The following is a 27,037-nucleotide window of genomic DNA, read 5'->3' on the forward strand; positions in this document are numbered from 1 at the left end:
GGTGAGGACCTCAAGCTCGCGCTGCTATTTTACAATTACAGCCCTCAATAACCAGCAAACGCTGGCGTTTTAAAGTCTGGCTGCTCAGATGGCCTGAATTCACACTTGTCAGTCATCCAACGCTTCGCCCATACACACACATACACATTCACATACGACACAATCCTTTAACTCAATTATGGTGTGAATTGGACCCCTGTTCACGCCGGTTTTTCACAGGGCTCCATCCCTCCTGTTAGATATGCTCTCCATTTGTCTTGCAGACACCTGCAGATCAGCATGAAAGGAATCGCTGCTTTGATCCTGGACGTGTAATATACTCAGGCGGACACGTGCGCCTTGTGATCCCAATGTACGCACGCCCAGCGTGTTCAAATATCTTTGCACAGCGAACCATCAAAGCCGCGAAAGACGGCAGAGGTTAAAGTAGCAGCAGACCCGTTTCAACTGCAGCTACTTCCAACTTAAACTAATAATAGTACAGATGAAACTGTGCAACAGGATGCCCGCGACAGATGGCGGGGGAGTTTTTAGGAGATTATTTAAAAAATAAGTTACTGAAATCGGTGACTCACCTCGGTGCTCCTGGGAGGCAGGGCGCACGATTGACCTCCAGCATCGCTTTCAAAGACCTGAAACCCAGAGACAGACAGTAAGAAGTACAGACAGAGGGGCACCACGCTGACTGACTCATGAGCCATTAGCACCTAGCCATCTCAGCAACACACATATTAAACACACACGGTGCTTTTATGCAGTTAATTAAAAACTACGCATGGCGAGTGCAGCGCTTTGATACTGCTTCCAAACAGGGTCTGTGGCCTTTGAAGGTGCATTGGTGGAAATGTGCAGTGTGTGAGTGAGTGGAGGAAATGTGTGTGTGGACACTGAGTGTTTTCTGTGTAGCAGAGAGATCAAAGGGGGGTGTCTGAAAGCAGAGGGGAGGGCCAGCTCCCACCTATCCGTCTCCACATCTACAAAGTTCTCTGGCTCCTCGAGTCCGTCCTGCCTGTCTGTGATTGGGAGGCGTGTTGCTAACCCTGCGGCCTCAGAACATTTCAACAACTCTATAATACGGCTGTGACAGAGCTATCCGTTATGAGGGCGTGCCTCGAGTCCTCGTTTAAGTGGACTGCAGTTATCAGGCTGTGCTCTGACAGTCTGTCAGCAGGCAGCAGAGACATGACAAGCAGCACAGCCGGCAAATTCAATTCACTATTTTGCTCCCCAAAAAGCTCCGACATGAAGTCAAAGGTGTTTGTTTTTGCTCACAAATTAAAGAGCTCAAGCGGACTTAGAGGGTCTACAGGACCAAGAAAATGTCTTTACAATCACAAAGAAACTTCCAGCTCTTGTTCTGCTAATAAGACTCTGCGTCTCTCCGCAGCATGAGGACGTTTATAAAATAGCCGTAAATGGTGCCGCTTCACTAAAAAAGCCGGCTTATTTTAGAAAGCTTTAACAACTCTTCCACAAATCCTCGGACCTTTCTGGCCTACTTCCCACAAACGACTGGCGGCCAGCTCCTTATGATCCAGAGCTCCGCTAAGGCGGATGAGAGAAGAGAAAAGGGGAGAGCAGGGGGGATGACTTTGGGGGAAGGTTGTGGAGTGTGCCATCAAAGTGGTAAATGGGATTTAGGCTTAGTCAACACACATGAGTCAGTATGGAGACTGTGGGAGAAGCACCGCCAGCTCTGATGTTTATGCTCTGAGAAATGGGGGCGGCTGGAGGGGGGAGAGGGACAACAAATGGTGATAGAAATTAGGGAACCGCACAGTTTAAGAGATGGAATAAATTAAGGAGCTTGGAGAGTGTTTTTAAACTGGTAGATGGAGAGAAACCCTTGGAGATGGCACGTTTGGGAGAACCTGAGGAGCGTATGAAGACGTATCACTCGTCAGCCCAACTTGCGGAAATAGCCAAAGAGCCGATGATGTCATGTTTGTGACAGCGACAGTTGAATTTCCCACAGAGAATCACAGAAAACCAAAACTCGTGCCGCACTGACCCCCTCGCTCTGGGAAAAAGATTAAGGAAAATAGCAGATGTCCAGGAAACCCCAGCATTCAGAAAATCCCTCAGAGCGCTTAGCAGCCATTAACTGTTCATGATTAGCCTCTAAGTAAAGACGAAAACACCAGAAAACACTAAAAAAAGAGCTCGTGGGCAAGAGGAAACCGGGGGGGGGGGGGGGGGGAATAAAAGGAGGCTGTTTAATATTTAGCGTCTTTACACCAACCATCTGCTGGTGTCTGCGGGGCTGAGGGAACCGTGGAGAACGCCATCTACCACATATGGCTTTTAATAATTCATGTGTGCTGCAGCGCCACCTCGGCCTCCTGCACTGTGAAATGTAACTGGGCCTCATTAGGCCGGCTGGCTGGAGTCCCCCCAGAAAAATAATAACACATACACGCATACCTAGCCGGTGACAGACGTGCGCAAATGCACGAGCATAAATATCACAGAGCAGGTGGCGGGATAGATGAGCCCGACGAGAGCAGGCGAAACAGGACAGGCGGCGTTTTGCTCGTAGTCAGGAGTCGGGGCTCGCCTACCGGAGAGCCGCGCTCGGGAAACGTTGGACCCCACGCTGACATTACGGCACAAAGAAACACAAAGTTACATTCCTCTGCTTTATTAGAGTCTCGACTAATGAACAGGGGTCCATAAAATTACACAAGTGTTTCCTTTGGTGATGCTTAAAATAGACCACCAAGGCTCGTCTCCAGGGCCGTATCTGCAGGGTACAGAGCGGTGGATTTCTGTATCAATAAATAACCAGCTTGCATGAGTCTAATTACTAACCTGAGAGGATTTAGATGCCCCCCCAATGCACCTGGGTGAGGAATGCTCCCTTGTGTTTACGTTGATGGGAGGTTTGCGCTCAGCCTTACAGGAAAGCAGGAGGGATGTGAGCTTATGCGCTTTTCATTTAATAAAGACTCCTCTGGGGGAGGAGGGGAAATGTGCAGAGAACGCTGCGTGACTAAAACAGTCTCTAGCTATTTCTTTCACATTAACAAAGGCACTGCACATGCGAGCGAGCGACGAGCCAGCATGCTTTCAGGTTGCTCCATTAACGAACGTGCACACTGTGCACTGAAGGCGGGAGCATCGGGACTCTTTCTCCTCATGTACAGTAGACGTGAACACTGCCTGTAATCATGCACGTTCATGTCGTTTAAGAGGTTTTTTAGTGAATTTCAGATAAAAAGAAGAATCAGTGCATTAATGTTTAACCCGTTTAATTCTTTCTTTAAACACAGAATCTTATTAAAACATCTTCAGATGTCTGTGTGTTCGTGAATACCTGCGAGACAGAAGGTCTCTTGTCACGGCCTCTCCTCGTGAGGTTGTCGAGGCCTTTCAGGGAGGAGAACAGGCCTCTTTTGCGCTGTCTGTGAGTCAGGGACAGGGAGCGCCTCCTGACTGTGGCTTCGTCTCTGGAACAGATCTGAGCAGATACACTTTATCAGCACTACGATCATATTTCTCAACAGAAATTCCATCTAATCAAACCATCTTAATTAAGTTCATTTTCCTCCCGTGATGCACAAAACGAGCGTTTGCACGCTGCAATATACTACGCTGAATAAAGAGTTTTCAAGGTTACTGCTAGACATCAAGTAAATCCAAACGTCCCATTCAGAAGCGTCAGAATCGCCTCTTTATGTATTCCTTACCAGTGCGTGAAAGGAGGAGACTGAGAAAATCCCCAGGCGTCCCAGGGTGGTTTTGGTGGGGCGGCTGGCAATGGCGAGCAGGCTCTTCGGGTTGGGCAGCTCTCCGCCCTGCAGACTTGCGAGGTAGCAGCGCATCCTGAAGAGATCCAGGTTGAATCTCTCCAGGTTCTGCTCCCACTGCTGGATCTGAGGGAAAAGGAAAGACGCGCTTGGTACAAGATCTGAATTTGAAATTGGTGTTTGGTAGGTGAGCGAGCAGAAGAGCGCTGGGGGAAATAATAATGGAGGGAGTTGAGGGGCGGGGAGGGAATGAAAGAGGGGGATCCAGGGTCAGTCTGGAGCTTTTCAGGGAGCTGCGATTGCTTGCAGATGTTGGTGGAGGGTAAAGGCATAAGTTCTGTGGAGGTTTGATAGTGAAGGATGACTGCATATGGAGCAGACGAGAGTGTGTGTGTGTGCAGTAAATTCAAATGCCCGTTTTTTATGGACGACTTGAGAGGCTGATGATGTTGCACAGACCACCAGTTAAACCTCCACACACACACGTACAGTCCCCATGTCCCCGTTTGCACTATGTAAGCTATAAGAAAGTGCTTATTTTGTTGGCTGGAGACCATTTTTAATGAGAACACTCAGTTAAACAACGCTCCATAACAAACTGACTTTAATGGGTCTCGTCTGCACTGCGAGTTCATTTACAATAACGCACCCTATGGCGCGCTCCCATTAGGTCTCGCTCACATTGACGGCATTCTTTCGGATTAGGAGCAAACTGAGAAAGGGCACGAGGGTGGTGTTTTATGAACCCTGTGACTTCACAAACATCTTAAACACAAAGGTTGCACATAAATTGCCGAGAGGCCGACTCGCCGCTCTGTGAAAAGCTCGGCTGGGCTAACGTCCTGAGAGCCAAAGGTTCCTGTCTGAATCTTAGAAAGTCTGGAGATCAAGTCAAAGTCGAGTCAAAGGAAAACATTTTGACTCGGTAGTCAGTGTTAAACTAAAAAGTGGGTACTTCTGTGCAGATAACAGTGGCTGAAGGTGCCATTTCTATGGCGAGCACACCAGAAACCTGTGGATGGCTTTGCTATACTCATCCCTTAAAAGGATGCGTCAAACAGCTTCCTGTCTGCTGCGGCTCGTGCTGTTACTTGAACACAAGTTGGTTTTTTTTATCCTGCTATTCTTGGGTCATTGTATAAAACGCAGTGTACCGTAATTTAATTCCCACTGAGCGGTTTGAAGATGACTTTAAAAGGGGGTGGGAGGCATCGCCGCCGAAATCAGATAAGCTCTTTCCTTAAAACCTGCAGGGCCGCTGCTTTGGAAAAATCCTTTTTATGTATAACATCTGACAAGATCTGTGCGAGCTCCAGATTGATGTGCCACGGATCGGTTTGTCAACAGTCAAATATCCACGTCTTTGTGCCGGGACGGCCTAAAATAGTCCTGCAGAAAATTCGATTTGATGAGTCATGCTGGGGCGCGTTACTGATGAATAGAATTTTTATATTAATGCTTGATGCATCTAGCAGGCTTGAGTCAGCGCAGGATAAAAAATGCACATCAGTGGAAAGCGAGTCATGTTTGGTCACATCTGGCCGGCGTGCACAACTTACTTCCATTTCAGAGCTTTTCTGTTAAGAGATTCTCTTTTCTTATGTTCCCTCTTTAACATCTGCCTGATCTCTCTCTACACATCCTTCAATGCTGTTTCACTGCACTCTGTGTGTGTGTGTGTGTGTGTGTGTGTGTGTGTGTGTGTGTAGACTTCAAACATGCTCTACTGGCACCATAGACATAGGTGGGGGTAGGCAGAGACATCAAAGTAGTGCCCTGTTGGTGCTCCACAACTCCCCCAGAACCTTAAATCTATCATCAGCCTCATGGCGTCTTTATCAGTCCGGTCCTGACCCCATCATTGACTCCAACCATGTCCGTCTTCTTGTCTTGGCGTACCAGCTAATTGAAAACAGACCTGAGGACAAAGTTGGGCGGTGACATCTCCACGGATCAGCCCTGCAGTGAGCTTTTATCAGGTCCTCGTGTCTAATGTGGTGCAAAAAATGAAACGGACTGACCACCCTGTCAGCCACGACAACAGCCTGACGCTGCAAAACAAACTGTTTTCCCGTCACAGTGTTTTTCTTCCTGCTAAGCTACAGGTTTGGAGCTTTTTCCAGCCCTTTGTGATCTGCTGTATGTAGGCTAAAACAGCGCTGGGTGCTTCGGATTCTCCCTCCGGCTGCGAGGAGGAGGGAGAGGATAATGCATGTTGAGAGCCCATTACCGGGAAACATCTGGAATCCCAATCACATGTTTGGGGAGAGAGCTGCTCCTCTGGGCCCCTCGCGACACGTTTGGGACTGAAGCATTTAGGCCACTTCACCCACCCGCAGACGAAAATGAAACACAGGCTCGTCACCGCAGTCCAAAAAAGAAATAATCAGAAAAATGAAGTAGGGCACATTGTGTGGTTTCACCATGAATTATGCAGGGTAACGACACGCAGATGAGTTTAAAAACTGAAACATGAAGCGAGCACACGTTACGCCACTGAATCCGTTTATCACCGCTGCGAACGAAGCAGATTTTCTCTGAGAATTTGTCTCAATAGCAGGAAGTGTGCGAGCCCTCGTAGCCAATGTCTCCCCGCAGACCTCATCGCCACCTGCTCACCTGGTTTTCGATAGCTTTGCGGTTCTTTGGATCGCTGACTACGGTCAGCTGCAGCTCGGCCATCTTCTTCATCTTCCCGTCCATGTCGATCTTCTGCAGCAGAGCGCGGACCTGGCTCCGCAGCAGGCGCACCGTATCCTCCTTCCCCTGGCGCTTGGCCAGCAGCGAGGCACTTGCCGAGTGGATCGCCGTCACCCAGTTTTCCAGGTCGGTCTGGTTGCTGGCCTGGAAGGGAAATAAAGAAACGAGGAGCTCAAACCGCTGACCAGTATTTCCATTACATGCACGATAAAGTTACTGTACCATTTATCTCAGAAAGATCATTAGGAGGCAGCTGAAAGACTCCTGCTTAAATCAAGGTTAATGTGCTCTTTTCATCCTGAGAGGAGACTGGATGAGAAATCAGTTGAGCCCTTTTTAAATGGGACTTGGGCTCTAAGGTCATTTTATATGAAAAAAGAAACCAGCGGGTGTGTGCAAAGACTTTCTGAGAAATCTTGAGTCACAAGCACAGGAGTCAGGTGACTCTTCACCTGGAAAAGGTAGACGTCTCCATACGAGTTGCTGAGGCAGAACACGTTCTCCTTCTTGGGATGCTCAGGAACAGCCTGGACGATGCTGTCCTCGGCCAGGAGGGCGTAGCGGGGCGACAGCTCCTGCTCCGGAGAGCCTTTACTGTAAGTTTCATAGAACAGCAATGTGCACCCTGGAAAGGGAAGGAAATGCTTTTACCGTGTGATTATTGCAGACACTGTGTCCTTGTTCAACATGAAAAATAATCTAAGCAATGAACTTCAGCAGAATTGGAGTTGTTGCTGTGACATTGAGACATAAAAGCACAAATCCTGCACAGAATCAGAAAAATGGCAAGAATGCGTCACTTCATATATTTTATTTTCTCTTCTGATATTTCCAACTAACCCAAACTGTGAATTCTTCATCTGAGTTTCAAGGACAGGGCACCGAAGCTCACCTTTCAAGGTCACCCAGTACTGCTTCCACTTGCGCCGCGTCACCAGCTCCAGCTTCCTGTCCTTGTGCAGAGTAACGAGGGGTTTGAAGGAAAGCCAGCCGGCCCGTCTAACCACCCCCTGCTCTTTTTCAAACAGCAGGTCGAGCTGCTCGAGCGAGCCTTCGGCAGATTCGCTGCTGCTCTCGTCTTCCTCGGTGCCGGTGGACGGCACTCTTCTCTCACCTCCTCCCTGCCCGGTACCCGTCTCCAGCTCCCTCATGAAGTTTTCATAGATGTTCTGGCGAAGGGCATCGTTGGTCGTTTGGTGAATGGCTCCTGAAGATTGGGCCCTGGAGGCTCCGGGAAACCAGAGGAGGCTGGAGACCTGGGAGGGGGAGCTGGTGTCTGCAGTCAGACCATCCACCCCACTGTCAAACGTATCACTCAGGTCCTTGTACCGGGGTTCCTGAGGAGGCACAAAAGGTGAAGAAAGTGAATGAAGAGTGTGAGAAAAGTCAATTGGAGGAAGATCAGAAGTGTGGGGCTGGCTGCAGATTACAAACTTGGCTCTGACCTGCATTGTTCCCATCCACATTTAGGCAAAACACAGCATGTTTGCCCTCCAGGTGTACAGACTTCTATAGGTACCCGTGAGCTTACAGCGGGACACAAATCAACTCTGCTTCTTTCAATTAGCCCCAAGGCACTGCGAAACTTTTGAAAAATCGAGGCAAACCACTCGAACCTACTTCAAAGTCTGCATTACAGTCTCGAAATTCTTCCTAGGCTGAAAAAGTGGGACAAATTTCCTGTGATGGCACCTGAGAGGTTGGCACCCTCCAGGCTCAGACAATTTCACGTCATTTGAGGTCTGCTGTGGCTTCCCAATTCCCCAAATGAATACTTGATGGAATTGCACCCTTTCATGCCTAATGACAGCCTACCTACACTTCACTAGATTGGAGCATCGATTCCGCCCCTGGCAACAGAGCGGAGCGCTCTCAGCGTGCAGACGCGCACGGCGTCACGACAGAGCTCTGTCTCCATCTTTTGTTTATTAATGCGTTTCACTCCAACCTGTCTGCGTCGTCTCAGTCCTTAATGCGCATTTCGTGCTGCATCCACACTCACCCTTCTTCATATTTAGCATGCAGTTCTGCCTCCCTGCGCCCTGTAACTAGGCAGCAAAGGGTTCATGTTTAAGTTTCACAGCAGGACTGAACCCGGTGAACTCGGTGCTCACTTGAGGACAGGCTTTGTTTACCATTTCGTCCTCTTGTAGCAACCATGAAATGCACCGTTGTTTAGTTAGTAGCTGTAGATGCACACTGTGCAGAGGGCAAGCTTCCTCTAGCCCAACTCTATCCAGCCTCTCCTCACCGTCCTCCATCTGCTTTTCATTACAAGCAGATTCTTGGTCTTTGGCATCAGGGTCGCTATGTGACCTTTAAACCCACGAGTCCAGGGGAACCAGAGCTGATGACCTGCTGAAAGGAGGCACTGTGACCAGCCCGCAGAGATATTGCACACCGAAGTTTGGCATCAAAACGGCTCCCAAAGGAAAGAGGAAATACAGTTTTAAACAGCTCAATGAATTTAACGAGAACTTGTTGCATGCCCCGTTGATTACGGAGAAAGGAAACCCCCGAGCATTAATCACTGACTTGTTTGTGAATTTGCCTGATTGGTTCAATTAGTTTATACCAAACTGCACCAGAAATGCAGACTTCGTAAGTATTTATGTGCTTCACACAATTACCCGTAATCAGCATTGATTACCAGACCTCGGTCCACTTCTTTGAATTTTACTTCTGGACGAGGAAACAAAACTGGAGCAGATCGATCCTGCACCAGCACGTGGTTAGAAATTAGCGCAGCAGCTTTAGAAGGAGGCATTTTTTTAAAAACACTCAAAATGAGTCGAGTAAGCACAGGGTCAGAAAACTGCGTCACAGCAAAGCTTCTTGCATATTTCACTGAAAATAATCAAGACGTTTCAGCACGAGAAGCAGCTTACACAGTCTCCAAGAAGAAAACGCCTTCTCATTTGTTCTTCTCTGTCCTTTGTTTCGCTCCTAGACTCAACCGACTGAACACCAATCCCTATTAGCAGATTTATTCTCCGAGGAACGTGAGGGGAGACCCGAAAATCTGAACACAACAACCAGAACAAACATAAGTCACTCATTAACGTTAGAGGAGGGGTGGGGTTAAATCTTCAGCTCGGATTTAGCCTCACTCTACAGATCCTCTCAAAGGCTTACAGCTATTCTCTTGGCAGCACCCAAACAGCGTTCTGAAAACTTTTACAAGGCACAGCTAAACGAATTAATGCAGGAACAATTGCTTTCAAGCCCTCAAAGAAGGGAAGGACGAGAGTTCAGGCTCAGTTTAAGCAAATGTTTTAGGTCAAATTAAAGCTTGTAAAAACCTGATGTTTGTACAACCAAAATCAGGCGGTTCCTGCGTCCACGTGCAGGCAGCGGGCTGACAGGCTGCTCTCCTCACAGCACAGGTATCGTTTTACTTACACGAAGATCAGCTGTCCACTCAAAAGTCAATGCACCTCCCACGGACATCTTCAGTAACACGATTAATCGATCCGACTTGTAAACGAACGAGCTAAATGTGTAAAAGAAAGTCCTGCATGTTGCTAGAAAACAGTCAGTGTGCAATAATACTACTTAGATTTACCCACCCAGTAAAAGTATTCGTGATATCTGATTACCAGCCCCACACTCCTCTTCGTCGGAGCGTCGTCCATGCTTCGGCATTGTGCTAAAAGTCACTCCCATCCTTGTTCCCTCCTCACTAGAACAACTAGACCCAGCCCTGGCTGCTTTACAGATTTCATTTTGTGTCACCCCGCTGCGTCCTGTCCTCAGACAGCTGGTGTTGTGTTGCTAAAGGACCAGAGGACGGTGGTTGGTTCCCAGCCATGCCAGGACAACCACTGTGGCCCGCAATCATATAAATCTTGCCAGGAGGGAAACTGTCTGATGACCACTCCCTTCTTGGGCTAGATATGAAGATACACTAAGATTTTCAAATATAAAATCTCTATAAAATATAAGGCATGGCTCTGTATGCATCCTGTGAGTGATAAAAAGAGTGTAATTCATTAAAGAGTAGTGACTAAACCCCAAAGCCCATCTTGTGCAGGCTCACCTGAGACTGAGACTTCCTCTTCTTGCGGCTGAGGCTGCCCGTCCAGTCACTGAAGCGTCTGATACGGTTTTTGATGGAGTCTTTCTTCTGGAAGATGAAATCCGGCCCCACCTGTTCCTGCCGTTGCCCCTGGTCACGGTACTGGTCCAGGTTCTCGCTGACGGTGTGCGATTTGGGCCTGCGACAGGGCAGGGTGTACGAAGAGTACTGGCGGGGCTCTGGGCATTCTTCTTCCAAAGGAACGTCCAGGACGGACGCAAAGGACGCTCGGTGTGGCCTCTGGCCCGGTGGAGGCTCGTGTAGCTGGGAGGACAAGTCCCTGGCTGTGGGGAAAGTCGCAGCCATTGTGGGGTCTTTATACAGATCTGTGATGGACAAAGGGGGGGACTGTTCTGCAAAGGAGACAATTTGGTGAATGGGGGAGTGTGCTAACGTTCTGCTGGCAGAGCAAGGCTGGTCCTGCTCACACAGCTCTGTGCTCGGCCCCCAGGGGGAGTCATACCAGGAGCCGTCAGAGCTCAGTGAGCTGCCTTTGCTGGTTCTGGCTGTGGAGGAAGTAGAGGCTGGAAGCGGAGCGCTGTGATGACCATCCTGCCTGCTGCCACTGGACCCAGGCAGACTGGGAGTCGATGCCGACTCCACATTGGGGGAGAACTTGAGGAGTTGGACCGGGCCAGTGGCCCCATCCAGGTGGAGAGGATTCCCCGAGGTGTTGGTGAACTCCACCCTGAGCGTGCCGTCCTTTTTGATCACCACCCGCGGGCTGCTTTGTTCCCCTAAAACCTCGTGCTCGTCATCATCTCCGTTCAGGGCGTGCCCGTTGAGTTCGACCCCGTATGGATTATCATCGTCTGACATGTGCCGCTTCCTTATGCCGCATCCAGGGGACCGATGCCAGCGGTGCTGAGCCGGGCTCCCCCTCACTCCTTTGGAGACGTAGTCACAGAGCCGGGCAGAGTAAGGCTGTCGGCTTTTAGTAGGCGACAGACAGCCACGGCCAACGCACCTGGTCTTGTACCCTGAGCCTACCGGAGCATTTTTCCACCACGAATGAGGAGACAGAGCATCACCTTTGGCTGAGCCTAGCTTTAATGAATATGGCTTCTGTTTCCCAGGGAAGATAAAGCTGGTGCCTTTGGGACCCTGAATGCTGTACTGGCTCTCTGAATTTCCCATCCTGCCCTGGAAAAAACATAGAAAAAAGGAAACAAAACCATAATGTCACGACTGGAAAATCCGTGGTTCTTACACATTAGACATGGTATGACATAATGCTGATTCATCAGAGGCATAAATTTAACTTATTACTCATAAACAATAACGGATACACACAGTCATCTGAGCTACAGTGACAACAGCAGCAGGATTAATACGTCGCTGATGTCTTCCATAGCTTATTCTGCTGCATCGGGTCACTGATGCTTAATGATGTCTCCCTCTCACTTTATTATATTCTTGCAGGAGCAGATAACTGACACCAGCAGGCTTTAGTCTGTCGTGGTCGTTATGTTGACAATTAAAAACTTTTAGATGCTTCACAGCTCTCTTACATTAGCATCAGAGAGCTGTGACAAGACTCCACACTGCCGGTAAGACTATTACCGTGTCCGCCGTCGCCCATGATGTGATTGCATAACAGGTGGAAGTAAGGCCAAACACTTCTAACAGCCTTCAAGTCTTTGAATTAGCAAACCGAGACGATCAGGAACTAAAATAAAGCCCTGCATGACGCGTGGGAAGGATGCAACACTTCAGGTCTTTTATAAGATTCAAAATCTCTTTTTCAAGAGTGACCTGGCTATTAAATAAAATGAAAGTTGACCAGATAAAGAAGACAGAAAGCTGAGGGGTTGAACTAAAGCATAATGCTGACCCTGGTCTGAAGGCTCCTTACACTCACCTCTGAAGCCTCGTCTCAGACTGGAGCTTCTATGTTCGCGCCACTCTCCGCCTCATTTCTCAAAATAAACTCATTCCTCCGTCGTCTGGCTCATCTGAAACACACAGGGAGAGGTTGGCTTAGTGCTTTCCACAAAAATGTAATTTACTTTGTGTAATGAGCAGAGGACAGCATTTGGTGCATGCACGTTTGTTTTTTCATTTTGTAAAAATGATTTAGGACCGTGTCCTCGAAAATGCAAAGTACAAGAAAAGTTCCTTCCTGTACGAGGTAGCACGTCCAGCAGTGCCACACAGACGCTACAGCGCCCCCCCCCCCCCATCAGCCAAACCAAACATTTGATGCATTTTTCCACCTCCCTCCGAGTAAATGACGTCGTCTTTGATCGGGTTTGGGAAAGCATTTCAAAGCCAGCTACAGTTTACCCATCTGTTTATTTTTAAACCTTTGAATCCTCGCTAGCTCCTTTTTTCAGCCATCATCTCCAAATTCGTCCAGGGGGCCAGGATCCAAAGGAGAAGAACGAGTGCACCACGTGTCTCTGCAGGCAATGTGACTGCCTTGCGTGTATGTAACACAACACGCCTAAACGCATGCAGTAATGCAGTCTGAGAGGGCTTTCAAACGGTGCTAACTCTGCTAAGCCTCGCAGCATACGTACAGCATGTGTACAGCATGTGTACGGTTACAGTAAAAACAAAGCTCGCTGCCAAGTGTCACCTCAGGATTAAGTGATCTGCAGCATTAAGAGTTTATCTGCTCCTGCTTGGGTGCACCTTGACTGCGAGGTGAGATTAAGACGTGTTGGCGGAGTAAGTGAACTAAAGTTAAAGAGTGCATTTAATACAGGGAGAAAGGAATTCCAGGAAACATCAACATTTTAAATAGAAAGAAAAAATAAAAGCCACTTGAGGAAGTGATTCTCTTCTTCTGCAGCTGTTTAGAACGAGTGTGAAAAGTAGCAGCAGAAAGCAGAGTGGAAACTTGGCTGTGGAGACGAGCAGGCCCGGTAATGAACTCGAACCGCGAATCTGACACGATCAGGGTATTAACTAAACATTTGCTTCATTTCACAAGAGTTATAAGGAGAAGATGTTGAATATAAGCATGAAATATAATCCTGAGTTACTGAAGCAGCTTTTCTCCAGGAATACATTTCCGGATATATCATGAGATGCTTTATTTATCCCACAGTTGGGAAAATTGCTGCCATTATTCTTACGAACCCTGGAAAAAGTCAAGCTGGGAGCGTTTATGGAGTATATGGTCAAACCCTCGTCTTCAGTAGTAATCTGACCAATGATAGCCCGCGTTACCTCCCAACTTCTGTTGTTCAAGAGCCAAGCAGAGCAGAAGGAGCTAAAAAGCAGAGTTAGCCTGATTCAGATGCTTTCTACATGAATGGAGAGCAACTAAACTATTCTCTTTCAGGAGTAAAAGACTAAGGAAGCAGCTGTCGGGAATCAACATAAAGCTGGTTGTCAAACTTGTCACAACGACGGCTTTCTTCTAAATGCTACCACTGATGCTTTTCTTGCAAAGTTTATTCAGGGGAGAGCAGAGCTGTGGGTATGAAAGGCTCAAAGGCGTGCCAACACACAAACTAAGGCACACGTTTGCCTTCTGCTGCGCGCCGAACCGGAGCATTATGCGAATGTTTTCGGAGAACAACAAGACAAGTCTTCCTTTTTAGCTGCGAACCGCTGCACCCGGTCGTGAACTCTCCCTCCCTCTTCCCCTTCTTCCCCTTCAGTCCTCTGTTCACGTTAAAAGGCTTCCTACAGGCCATCTGCTCAAGGGCAAAGGGAGCATTGCCACCCCGTTGCTCCTCGGCACACACCCCGTGACCTGGCATTCTTCTCAGCCCGGCCCTGGGTGACTCCTACGTAAGCTCCGTGTTTAGTCTGGCACCGTGTGTGTCTTGGGTCTGCGATTCAGGATAACGGTGAGGAATGAGCCACGCCTCGTTTTGGTGTAAACACAGCAGGTATGTGAATTGTCGAGGATGTAACTGCCTTTTTTTTCCTTTCACCAAGACCACCGTGCATTTGTAGCAGAGAAGCTCCAACCTCTAAACTCAAACCCACACGTGCAGAGTCTGGATTTCCTAACCTGGCCCTTCGTGTGCTTGAATCTAAACTATAGAAACAGAGCAGCAGGAAAAAACTCCAGACACAGCAGTGACACACTCCCTGAAGCCCCACGGTAACGTCACGCTGCTGCTAGGGCAGCTTTAAACCCACTCTGCCACCACACAGGAGTCCTGCTGAAAATACAGGCAAGGTTTTGTTTGAAGAAAAGAATATATCACAGTGAAAGTGACAAAATAACCTCAAATATAATAAAGGATACCAACAAGGTTTCAATCTTTCTGAATTATTGTGCACTAGGAGCTATGAGGTCATTTGTTATTGGTTGTGAGTGTTAACACAATCGCACCGCTTTCCTCCTGTCAAATCACAGCCCGTGGGACTAGTCTCTTATCACTTTCCTCTGGCGCTGCGACAGCTCGGCTCTTAAAGCAACAGCACGCGTAAAGCTTCTCTCTCAGACTCACAAATTAAATTCAAAGTCATGCAAAACACCGTCGTTTCTTTCCGGGCAAAGAAAAACAACAACAGGAAGTGAAGAAGAAGAGAAAACAGGGTGGTTGAAGCCAAAGACCACGCCGTCTCCTGCTGACTTTTTGTCATACGAATCAGATTTAAAGTATCCTGCGGTTGTTTGCTTATGAGCAGAAATGTCCATCTATGAATCACTTGCTGAAAGCCCGTAATACTGTGCGGTGGATCCAGCCAAAGCCACCAAACATCCATCAAAGTGCTTGTTAAGTGTCTTTCTGACTTTTTCATTATACATTTAGAAGCTCTGAGCCTGGCTGCCGACCAAAAATGTCATGGCAGCCTGCTGAAAGATTTATACGTGTATGCCACCGCCATTCCAGACTAATGCCAAGAAAATGAAAATGTTTCCAAACACTTTTTGTACAATCGTGCAAACATCTAGAAACTTCACACAAAGTTTAGACAAAGGAACAAGTCTGTCAAACAAAGTTGTTCTCGTGAGTCAGACGAACGCGACAACCGGCAGAAGCAATAAAGTCTCAGACTGAGAAAGATGACCTTGTTGTGTCTTCATGTACAAGGCTGCAAGCTGGAAGCAAGTACATAGAGTTAGGCCGGATACAAGAGATACAAAGCGAAGCTAGCAGATCCAGGTGGGAACTAAACAGCATTCACACATGCAAGCACACAGTGTAAACCACACCTGTGCATCTGATAATGGGGAGCACAATGCAGCCTCTCCACTCCAGGCTCTTCTTAATCCAGTAAGCAGGAGAAACAAAGGGAGACAAAGATAAAACTCCAGTCCAGAGCAGACCTTACCTCCGTGGCCCGGGCTTTAATCTAAAAGCTCTTTGAAGAGCTTGCAAAGGAGAAATCTAGCTGCTGTTCTCTGATCTGGATTCACTCTGGGGAGGCTCGTTGAGTCTTAAAGCAACACTCACACACACTGCATCTGACTCACACACACACACCCAGGCACAATGGAGGACATGTGGAAACTCCCTCCCGGCTTTGGAGGAGCAGCAAATCACAATCCTCCGAGGGTAACCCTGGGTAACGGAGCGCCAAGAGGAAAAACCAGAGAGGAAAAAGTGAAAGGTCCTCGACAGAAGAGCTCTCTCAGGAAGAGAGGCGAGGATGTTTTATAACGCTCATCCAGCGCAGAAAGGCTCCACTACTCCAACGTGTTGTTTTTCCTACATCCAGCTTTTCCGTTGGCAAGGAGCAGGATGCAGGGTCCGCTGCAGCCCAGGCGGTTTTCCATAGCAGTCTGAGGGGATTGGCCGAGACAAGCTGGCGTGTAATGGCTGCAGCGCTGCCTGGGAGGCACTGCTGAGGGCGCAATGACTGGAGCTCTTGTCTGACCCTAAATACCACAATGACCCCAAGAGGAGGCCAAGGAGGCAGCCAACCACCCCCAAGAGAGAGATGTGTGCATGTTTAGTGTAGAAGAATATAAAAAGAGCGGGACAGCGACATGCCTGAGCCTTTTGAACGTTTCTGTTGGCCGGGAAGGAAGTCCTAATTTGAAGGGAGTTGATTTAAAAAGCAACAAAAAAGCAAAACTTCCCGGGAATTCGACTTTCTCAAAGTGTTGTGACTAAGCCGTCTCCCAGCGGAGACAAATTTGAGACCGCCGTCGGGCTAAAAACACACGCATGCCTCCATTTCTCTATGGTTCGCATAACTGTGGTCAGAGTCAAACTGGACCCATTAACAAAGCCACACCAGAACACAGCACGACATCAGAACTGGACCCTGTGTGCCAGACGGCTCTCTCACTTTATTTCAGAGTAACCGAGCGAAGATTACTGGATGTTTGGGGACGTATCAGCGCTTATAGCACATATAACAAGAACGTTCAGATGGATTCTCCTCCAGAAAATCATTGTGGTCTGAATGGCGATTCAAAGTTACGTCCGTGCACGCTGTACGAGCAGCTGTGGATAGGCTTCCATCAGCCAGCTGCTTCTGCTTGACACACAGACATCAGCTCCGGGACACAATATCAGCAGCGTTCACCAGAGCTAAACAACATTGTTAACAGCACAATGGTCCTCGTGGCCCAGTCTGAGCTGCTCTCAAAGGCCTATAGATGGAGGCAGCTAAAAGGTTGGTCAACAACACACTTGGAGTGACTGGGAGACGTGAAAAGAGCGAGGCAGCGAGAAAGACAGAGGAGGCAGGCAGGGCCGCCTCCTCTGTCTCCTATGTGATGCATATTCATACAGAGCAGGTGCTCGGTCTAATTCCTCCCGGCCAAATGCTCTGACCCCTAATTACGATGAATTAAGGCTCCGACAAGCGCCGATCAACACAGCCAGATTAAATCCCCACACGTGCTCAAATCTCTGCACGATTTCCATTCACATCTCCAAGAGCTGAACTAGGTAGTTCATGGGGACTGTAGGTCACACTGCTCTACATGAAGACGTAACTCAAGAAAGCACCAACGCAGCTCATGTGCGCAGCAGCGCAGCTGTCGTGAAACACAAGGGAATGACGTAACTGACAGGAATACAAGTCAGCAGAAGTTTGAGAACGAGCTCCGGAGGACCCCGGATGGCCTTTCAGGCACTGGGCTCAATAATAAGAGTGTGAGAGAATCTGCACCCCCTCACCCCGGATTTAAAATCAAAGTTTAAACAATTAACCCCCCCCCCTCCCTGGGAAAAAAAACAAAAAAAACATGATGCACTCAAAAGCCCATCTATAATATCACATTTGGACAGTTCATCCCAGCAGTGTCATAAATTATTAAAAAGAGCAGAATTTGCAGCAGAAATTGAGCCTTATAAAAAAAAAAACTGACTTTAAATACCTTTAAAATCAATTTTTAAAATACAGATTTGTTGATTTGCTATTTATCAACGTGTCTTTACAAAAATCAGACATCAGTCATCTCTCTCATAAACAGCATGCTGGAGCCATTCTCGTGGCTGGAGGCCGTTTATGGTTTGATGCCATTGATTATCCCGTTCACTGGGGACTGCAGTCTTCAGCAGTTTGTGAGTAAAACATCCACTGGGAGGAAATAAATAGAGCTTAATTGCTCATTTTAGCAGCAATTAGCACACAGCCTCACATTGAAACATCAATTTGGAATATTAAGAGTCTGGATTTGCTTTCAAAATAAAGCCTAGTGGGACGGACCGGGCGATGCAGGGCGGGTGTGTGTTTATTGTGTGTGTCTGGGGGATGTGCACTCACACACATCCCCCCACATAGGTGGGGTAGACTGAGGGAATTTACTTAAGCTGGGATACTTTAAGCCAGAGTGAAAGGTCAGGTCTTTTGTGCAATACCGTGTTTCACCCCAAAACATGCTGCTTTTACAAATCTATGACTGAAACAAACAAATGTATCTTTTATGTTCATTTCCACAAATGTAAAAGTCTGAAAATATCATGAAGCGCATTCAAACTCATCTCTCGGCTTCTGTGTCATTCAGAGACTCAAAGGTTATCCCTCCCACTATTAATCATCTGTTCCTCATCCCTCTGTTCCAAACTGCGATGTCCGTTTTTCCCGCCAGCTTCCCTGCTGTCAGCTCCTCTGCACAGTGGTGCTCCTGTCAGACGAAGCAGGCCTCTGCACCGAGAGTTTGGCACCAACTTTAAATAAACCGGGATGTGTGCGCCCGGGCTCTCAGCTAACAACACTGGAGGGACTGTGCTCTGTGTTCACACTGACGGTGTTAAAATCTAATGTGAGAAATGTTGTTTAAACATCTTTGGGGCCTTTTCTTTAGAGGGGACACGGGCTGAGGACATCCTCCAGGGTGTGTCAGCTTCCATCTGTTGCACAAGAGTGCGCATGTTCACATGAATGCGCACTTTTATGTGCATGCTTGGAATGGCAGAGGGACGAATAGGTTACAGGCTCTCAATCAAGAAGACTGTGTGTGTGTGTGTGTGTGTGTGTGTGTGTGTGTGTGTGTGTGTGTGTGTGTGTGTGTGTGTGTGTGTGTGTGTGTGTGTGTGTGAGATAACAAACAGCTGGAAGACTCCAGGTGCAAATCAGCTTTCCATCAGCTTCTCTGCTAATTAAGCAGCTTAATGGAAAGAGGAAGGTCATTCAGAGGTTTGAATCTGTAAAGGAAAAAGACACGAGATGCGCACACACAGCGTGCACTTGAACGTTTTCCAGAGCTGCAGTATCTGGCATTCAGGCTGATTGGTATTCTCACGATTTAGCTGGATTGATTTTCCAGTGCAATCAGCATGCTCTCACACACGTCTCAACATCTGTGCTGCAGCAGAACATCTCAGCCGAGCTGCTCGATTCTCTTGTGATCGGCTCGCAGCAGAGCACCATTAGAGACTCTCTGTCTTCAAGTTATGGAGAAAACGCCTGGCGGTGAATGGAAGTAATAGCATGAGTGGCAGCAGTGCATGCAAAACATGTGGAACAAGGGCGAAATAGGAGACCCTGAGGCTCCTGGGAGGACGAGTAAACAGCCAGCCCTGCCCATGAAGAGCGGGAGAAGCACAACAGCTGACAGATATCTACACATCACATCGCAGCATTCAGTGGTAACCTTCAGGAAGGGCAGAGGCATCATCAATAAAGACAAAGTTCACAATGACTTTGTACGTCCGAGTGCAAATGTCTGCATAAAACACCGACATTAAACCCACCAGCAAACTCTATTATCTCCACTCGAATCAACTGCCGCTGTGCACGGCGAGATAATCCGTCACACGCTACGTTTCATAAGCTCTAGTGATTAATACAATCAGCCTGCGACCCACTCACTCATTAGCACTGCAGTGGTCACTGTAGTGTACTGTGGCAGTCATGTGAGGCACACTTCAGGATCCCCAAGGTGATCCATCAAAGATCATTGACCGCTGCAGGACCGACTCAGGTGCACAGCTGTTGGAGGTCACGCAGGAAACGATGAGGCGCCGCGGATCGGGGGGAAGAGAGACGCGTGCACGTACAGTAATCGATGTTCTCGCATAGAAAGCAGAAATCACTACGGCGCACATTCAGCATCAATCACCGTACCCAACAGGAAAGAAGAAGCTATTGAGGGAGCGGCAATCGATTCATCTGCGATCTGAGAAGGACAAAGTGAATTGTTTAAAAGGCCCCAGAGGTGAGCTGGCAAGATGAAAGATGCGCTTTCAAATCAAAATGACATGCGGCTGGTGGCTACCGCTCTATCTGGGGTAGTAGGGCAAACAACCACGGCTGGCCTTGTTCCAGCAGACACACAAGCCGCGCACACACACCTGCTAAGCTGGCCAAACCATCTGCATCCAGATGCTCTGTGGGTGTATGTCTGGGCGAATGCGTGTGGAGCCTCGTCCGATCCATCACTGCCACAGGCATGCATTAATCCCCCTCTGCATTCTTGAGGGGCTCTGACGCCAGAGGGAGTTTACCCCTGTGGCCTCCCCCATCCTCGTTTTAGAGAACCACTCACGGCTCTCTCAGTCACTTTTGGATAAGGGAAAGCCCCGATTCAAAAATCTGTTGCTGTTGGATCGCTCGTGTCCGATTCAAGCTCGAAAAAGCAGAAAAAGAAATCGTAATTCAAACTTTGTGTCCCTGTGCCAAACTGGGCCATATGTTCAGGGTGAACTCGTGCTCTAACTGGCAGCGTCTCGCTTTTAATGGGCAATTAAAGGGCTAAAGTGTAGATGCAGTCAGGCCAGACGGGACACGAATCACTGATCAAGTTATCGAGCATTATTCTTTTGTCACACAGGTTAGGACATCATCTGAGCAACAGCACAAGAAACTGACCTCACTTTTGATAAATAGGTGAAAAAAACCAAAACCAGACAACAACCGGGTCACAGTGAGCGCTGGCTCAGCACTCACCTCCATTCATACATCACCGTCATGTCTGCTGAAGCCTTAAACTGCGACACACTGACAAGCCAAAGCCAAGACGATGCTCCAAGTCTGTCAGAGGTGGTTAGACTAGCCTGGGCCCGTCTGCTTGGTTTGCTCACTGCGGTGAAGGTTAACATAGGTAACAAAGGACCTGCCGCTCAGTAAACTGTTGGGAGTCATTACCTGAAGTAATTAATGTCCTTATTACAGACTCTCTTTGAACACAGTGGCAGGTATGAAAGACTGTTTGTTTACCTGGCGGAGATGCCAGCTCATTTGACTCACCACAAAAATGCTGACGTGACATAATTAAGTGCAACTCTAGCTGTCGTGTAGAAAACCTTTCTTAACACGGCAGCACTGATCTGTTTTCCCGGAAACAAGTGAACTCCAAACTCCAAACAAGCAGGATTATCCCTCTCCTCGTGAATGGGGGATTAACTTGTTTGAAACAAGTTTCGGGCCTGCACTGCTTTTTGGCACCGACCTTTCTTTGCAGCAGCAGCATGCAAATCCAGACCACATCACAAATGCACGACTGCAGGGATGCAATTCTTTCAGTTTAAAGTGATGATTCACCGGAGAGATTTTGGTATTCGCGTCACGCTGCCGAGCCAGCGTGTTTCAAATACACATCCTCGCCTCTACCCGAGCCGAGAGGAGTCGGCCGGCCGGCTGTAGATGGTTTGATAAAGTGGTGGAGAAGTCGGCATCGTGTCATGGACCTACATCAGAGGCCTGTAAACACAGGACCACAGGCTGGAGGGCTATATAAACCATCCATCAGGTGAAATCAGCTCTGTTTAGACATGTCTCGCTGTATTTAGACCCTATACATGTGCAAGTTTATGCACAATCACATTATTCACCATATAAACGTCCTTAACCAGTCTGCTGCCTCTAATAAGGACATATCCCACAGCACGGCTTTAGTAAACAGAGCTCACAGGCAAAGAAATGTAAATTACCGCATAAAGTAACCATCCTCTGACATCATGCTCCTCACAGAAACCGACTCTTTACTGAAGAGGAGAGCTAACAATCTCTGTTGAACTCTCTGCTGATCAAACAGAGCTGACAATAAACAAGTTATGAATCAAAGCCAAGTTGGTCGAATGTTCGGGAAAGCAGACCCACGAGTCGTCCGGTTATTAACAACCTGAACACGGAGTTTTATTGGAGGCCAAAAACAGGCTAAAGAGAACTTACAGTAACTGTTACTGTCCACGGCACAGATAAGAGGAAACAAGTGTGAGCTGGACTGTCTGCTAAACATCCTGGAAGCACTGATGATGGGTGAGACAGCTGGTAGGAGCCAGGCACACACACACACACAGACACAGATATTTTATTGAGGGCGTTACAGACTGCATGGCCCAAAATGCCAGCAATCCACTTCCTCCACAATCGGCGAATGCTGTTAGCTGCACATTGCATATGGTGGATGGATTCTTGCATACGAGCCGGGACTGTAAGATGTTACATGTTTACAGGAGATGCAACTGGGGGCAGTATGAATTTCCTTACACTTTGAGAAAGTCTAAGTATCTGCAAATGAAGGAATGCAATGTGAGCTTAATGCAAAGTCATGCAGTCAAAGTCAGATTTTTATTTGCTTACATTTAAAGACTTTTTGATTAAAAGGAAATCAAACAGCCAATAAACAGCAACACCTGGTGGAATAAAAGCAGAACATGAAGCTACGATGATTTGTGTGTGTGTGTGTGTGTGTGTGTGTGTGTGTGTGTGTGTGTGTGTGTGTGTGTGTGTGTGTGCGCGCGCGTTAAGGCCACAGTGCCGGCTCCTGCAGCTCAACACCTACGAACAGGTTTACCACCTGTGGTGAGCATGTCCCAGTGCATGACACAGTTTCTGTCCAAAACTGTGTCAAGGGCTAGCCTGATTCACTGGAGCACAACACTGTGTGAAAATGTGCCTGCTAATGCATGCGAGCAGACATGTGAATTTTCCGCCTCCTTTTCGCTCTAAGCAGGAACAGATTTTGAATCCCAACATCAGGACGTGGGGTCTGCAAAGCTCGCTGAAACGGCGAGGGCCAGATTAGATCTCACTGCAGAACTATCTCAAGAAATTAGCCTTTATCGACCTATAATCCACAACAGGTGCTGGACAAAGCACTCGAGCGGCACCTGTGTTTAACTTGCAAAGTTAAAGAAAGGCAACAACAAAAGAGTGACCTGTGCAACCAGTCTCACAAGTCACGGCGATGCACAGGCACGTGAACCAATTCGATGGCTGTGAAAAAGTCAGAGGCAAATCTCCGCAAAGCTAACTCCTTTGTCCTTCTCTGCAAAGCCTTTTCAGAGAGGAATGTGGTTCAGAAAGGCCGATAACACAAAACAAGCCAAAGCGGGCACCAAACACCACCTCAGCGAAGGGCACGGCGAGGCTCGGCTAAGCACCAGCAGCTGTGCCGCATATGTGCCGCTTTTACCAACATGATTAAATTAAGGCTCCTGCCAAACTCGTTATTATCCCATTCATATAGGGTGGATCAAGAATGTCAATGAGGATCATGCTCATTATGCAGTCGTCGTGCACAATGCCCACAAAGAAACCAGCACTTTCACACGATTACACAGCAAATCTACAGCATGTTTCAGCTGGCGGCCATTCTTTTACTGACTTTGAAAAATTACAGTCCGACTCTTAATTTTTATTCAGCAAAACAAATTCCTCAACTAATCGAATCACCGCTCACAGGCAGATGTGAAAGCCCGGCGATGTCCCACGGGACGGGCCGGAGAAATCGACAGGCAGATGCTTCGACCGGCAGAGGTCACGAAAGGTCAAGCTGTTCCATTATGGGAGTACAAGGGTGGCATTTATTCACAGGCTTTCCCTCCTAAGCTGGCGTGGGCTCAGAGGGAATGGAGATGGATACTTAACCCTTGAGGCAAATAGCCAAGTACCAACAATGCAGCGTTTCTCTCATTGCTGGTGGAGATAAAGGAGCGCTCTGCCCGTGCCCACCACGAGAAAGGTATTAAAAAGAAAAGAGTGAGACATGAAAAGAAAACCAAAAACTTCAGACTTGCTCAGATCTTACTGTGCTGCCATCAATGCATGATAACAACAACAAAAGGAGCTTTTCTGACAGGACTGATGCACTGCAGCCCGCTTTAAGCAGCAGTAATGACCACAAAGGCACACAGCAGAGGCACTTCAAACACTCCGGCCTGATCCGACTTGTCTGTAGTGCCGGTGAAGCTGTTTCGCTTCACGCTACATCAAAGCGACTCTGCTGCGTGGCTGCACGCAGCATCAAGACGGCGATACAACAGTTCTTCGATGTTTTTTTATTCCATGTACAGTTAGTGGTTAGCTGAATGCTTACTGCACCTCGAGACATTAAACGTGACGGTATGGATGCTGGGAAAAGATCGGAAAAAATGAGCGCAGCTTTCCAGCTTGTTAAAATACTTGTTGGCTTAGAAAAGCCCGTGGCACTGTATGATAGAATAATTAGCAAAAGCAGCAGGCACGTCTGGGATTAAACATGAACACTTAAGACAACCCCCATTAGAGAGAAACACACACATCATCACTGCCCACTAACTAATGGCCTGTTTTACTATTCTGTTTTACTTAAGGGCCAATTGAGTGTGGAAGACAATGAAAAACAATATGTTTCCAATTACTGGAATCTAAATTTGATCAAGTACAAACGCATATATGAATCACACAGACGGGGAGGAAAAAGGGATGCACGAGGCTAATAACACAATATGACTGTAAGTACAGCTTTCGCAGCTCCTTGAACTGCAGCAATCATCTTAACTGTCAGGAAAACCCAGTTCCTGGCATTTCTCAATGTTGTTATTATTAGTTTAAGCCCGGGCATGCCAGCGTGCACCCATGTGCTGTAATATATCGTTATTAGTATAAAAAAAACTGGTACCCGCAAGTTTCCAGTGAAGCCGATTTCTCCACGCGAGCAGACCGCAGGGCTTCCCGCTGGAGACAAAACCGCTCGCTCACAAAATTACTACAGAGGAGCAGGGCAAGCGCCTAAAGAGACAAAATTACTGTAATAACTGTGATATGTTCTTGAAGTTATTCTGCCAGGAAGAAACAGACATTTGGGACTCGTCAACAAAAACCTGTCCCCTCTAAAAGCCTGAGCAAACGAAGCCTCCTAGTAGCTGTTTGCAATGACAGACGAGATGAAGCGCAGTAACCTGGAGACCAAACAGTATCTGCTGCATGTCGCTGGGCCGAGTGACACAACATCAGCCGCATATTAGTCACCAGTCAGGGTGTGCTCCTTGGATCACTAACCTCATGAGACTGTGAATAAATGATTTCACCCTGCAAAGTGGAAATGATTTATAATGAATGACTTCACCTCTGTACGCATTCACTTTACACCGGATCCTGTCACATGCGAGGGGAATAGCAATGAGGATATAAAAGGCTGTTTGGCGGATGTAGAAAAATCTTTAAAAAGGACTTTTTATGTTCCTTTGATATGCTGGAAGCAGGATTCCCACCATGAAAGCAGGTGAGATAGAGATCAAAACTCACAGCCGCTGAAAACCAACAGGCGCTTCGTACGCAGCTACTCCATCAACATGGATGTTGGAGGCTTTGAGAGAGCTATGCAGAGTAACACAGACTTCACATTATTCAGCTGAGAAGAATTTGGGCAGAAGGGCTGCTGCATAGCATGGGAACCACACTGGCCTCACATATTTCGGCAGTCATATTCTCAAAAAGACACACACACATAAAGAGGATGTGTATTGTATATCGTCTGTAGCTGTGAGTCACTCGTTCCCCTAAACTGCAGCACACATAGCCTCCACATCCAGTCAGATCCATCCAGAAAGGCCAACAACGGTCCCGCTGAGTGCGACAACCCACCTGGGATGTTTGAGTGGTTGTCAGAGATAACCCATACAAGCTCCTGCTCTGCCCGTGGTACGGTGTGTCTTTAACCCGGACTCAAAAGGCCTCAACAGAGGCAGAGCCATGACCTTTTCAAGTTTGCCTTCACTCCGCGGCGTTGAAAACTCTGCAAATAAAACACCAAGAAACTCAAGAGATTTCCCATTTAGAAGAAACAGCTGACCTTAAAGCTTATTTACTTTTTTTGAAACAAGACAAATGGAAAGATTGATGAAAATGTCACAACACAAGCTGGAGCTAAGAGACAGATGGGTCAATGAGCTCTACCTTTTAAAGACAGGAACTTGGTTAAGCATGAAGCATGGAAGCCGAGAACCTGCCTTAAAGCCCTCCTTTGACTAATAAAGGTCCAGCTACCCATCCATCCAATTTCAGCCAATTATCCGGGTCGCGGGCATCAGTCTAGACTGTAATCGTCTAGCTCTTCTGTCACGCTAGCCAAGCGGCATAAACCCTCCCCATGCATGAATGTCCCACAGTGGAAGGGTTTGCATGCCCACGTAATCCAAGAGCTAGATCGTCAGGCCAATTTGCCCCTGGTAGGGTCTCCAAAGGCAAACGCTTCATGGGCGAGGGGCCAAACTAAGAGCAATTCAAAAAGACTCCATATGAACAGCGGTCCCCAACCCCTGGGTCACGGACCTGTATCGGTCCATGACTCGTTGGTACCGGGCCGCGAGAGTTGAGGCTCGGGTGTGAAATGTATGGTTTTCAGGGTTTTTATCGCTTTTATTGTTAACTCGGTTTCTCTGGGTCTTTTCCCGTGTGTAATGAATAAATCTTCTTTTTTTTTGGTTTTATTTTGTTGTATTTATCCGTGACACCTTAAAGGCTGGTCCATGAAAATATTGTCGGGCATAAACTGATTCGTGGGGACCGCTGCATATGAATATTGAGTCAAGAAACATGCCGGATTTCCAGAAGTTTGTACACAAGGACTTTTTTTCCCCTTCCATATCCTCCAGTGAGTTCATTATAAATCATAAAAGAGCCACAAGATTGCCTCACTGCAGAGGTCAAAGGTTTGCTTTAATGTTTCTGTATGTGAAAGTGGAATCAGTGCACTTAAACTAGGTAAAAAACTAAATAAAAATATTCCCAAACAATGTTTAATTAATTTTTTTTGATAAGAGTTTTTTGGGTCAACTTTATCTGTGCTGTCTGACGTCTTTTCTAATTTAAAGTGCACTGCATGAACAGAGACACCAGGATCAATGACAGTCCATAAACCCGGCGCTCTAGCACCTTAAATAACACGAGGATTGAGCAGTAGACAGGTTTGGAGCTCCAGTGACACCTT

The 27,037-nt window shown here is 47.5% G+C and overlaps 2 protein-coding genes across 2 annotated transcripts in view; both read right to left on the reverse strand.

The window, feature by feature from the left end:
- Positions 1-27,037, reverse strand: part of tiam2a (TIAM Rac1 associated GEF 2a) — a 59,601-nt gene that overhangs the window by 27,191 nt on the left and 5,373 nt on the right. Inside the window, exons 2-9 of the mRNA XM_085256190.1 lie at positions 12,389-12,482; positions 10,489-11,670; positions 7,342-7,786; positions 6,902-7,074; positions 6,369-6,593; positions 3,690-3,875; positions 3,317-3,460; positions 576-632 (exon numbers count right to left, since the gene is read on the reverse strand). Coding sequence (XP_085112316.1) covers positions 576-632; positions 3,317-3,460; positions 3,690-3,875; positions 6,369-6,593; positions 6,902-7,074; positions 7,342-7,786; positions 10,489-11,664 — 2,406 coding nt within the window. The 5' untranslated portion in view covers positions 11,665-11,670; positions 12,389-12,482. The remainder of the gene's footprint in view (positions 1-575; positions 633-3,316; positions 3,461-3,689; positions 3,876-6,368; positions 6,594-6,901; positions 7,075-7,341; positions 7,787-10,488; positions 11,671-12,388; positions 12,483-27,037) is intronic.
- Positions 11,628-27,037, reverse strand: part of scaf8 (SR-related CTD-associated factor 8) — a 68,006-nt gene continuing 52,596 nt past the window's right edge. Inside the window, exons 21-22 of the transcript XR_014889867.1 lie at positions 12,389-12,482; positions 11,628-11,670 (exon numbers count right to left, since the gene is read on the reverse strand). The gene's annotated coding sequence lies outside the window, so the exon portion shown is untranslated. The remainder of the gene's footprint in view (positions 11,671-12,388; positions 12,483-27,037) is intronic.

The sequence above is a fragment of the Mchenga conophoros genome, linkage group LG19, assembly GCF_057382185.1.
Source record: "Mchenga conophoros isolate Kocher_MC1m ecotype Shallow Benthic linkage group LG19, M_conophoros_male_GT1.1, whole genome shotgun sequence".
Classification (NCBI taxonomy): domain Eukaryota; kingdom Metazoa; phylum Chordata; class Actinopteri; order Cichliformes; family Cichlidae; genus Mchenga; species Mchenga conophoros.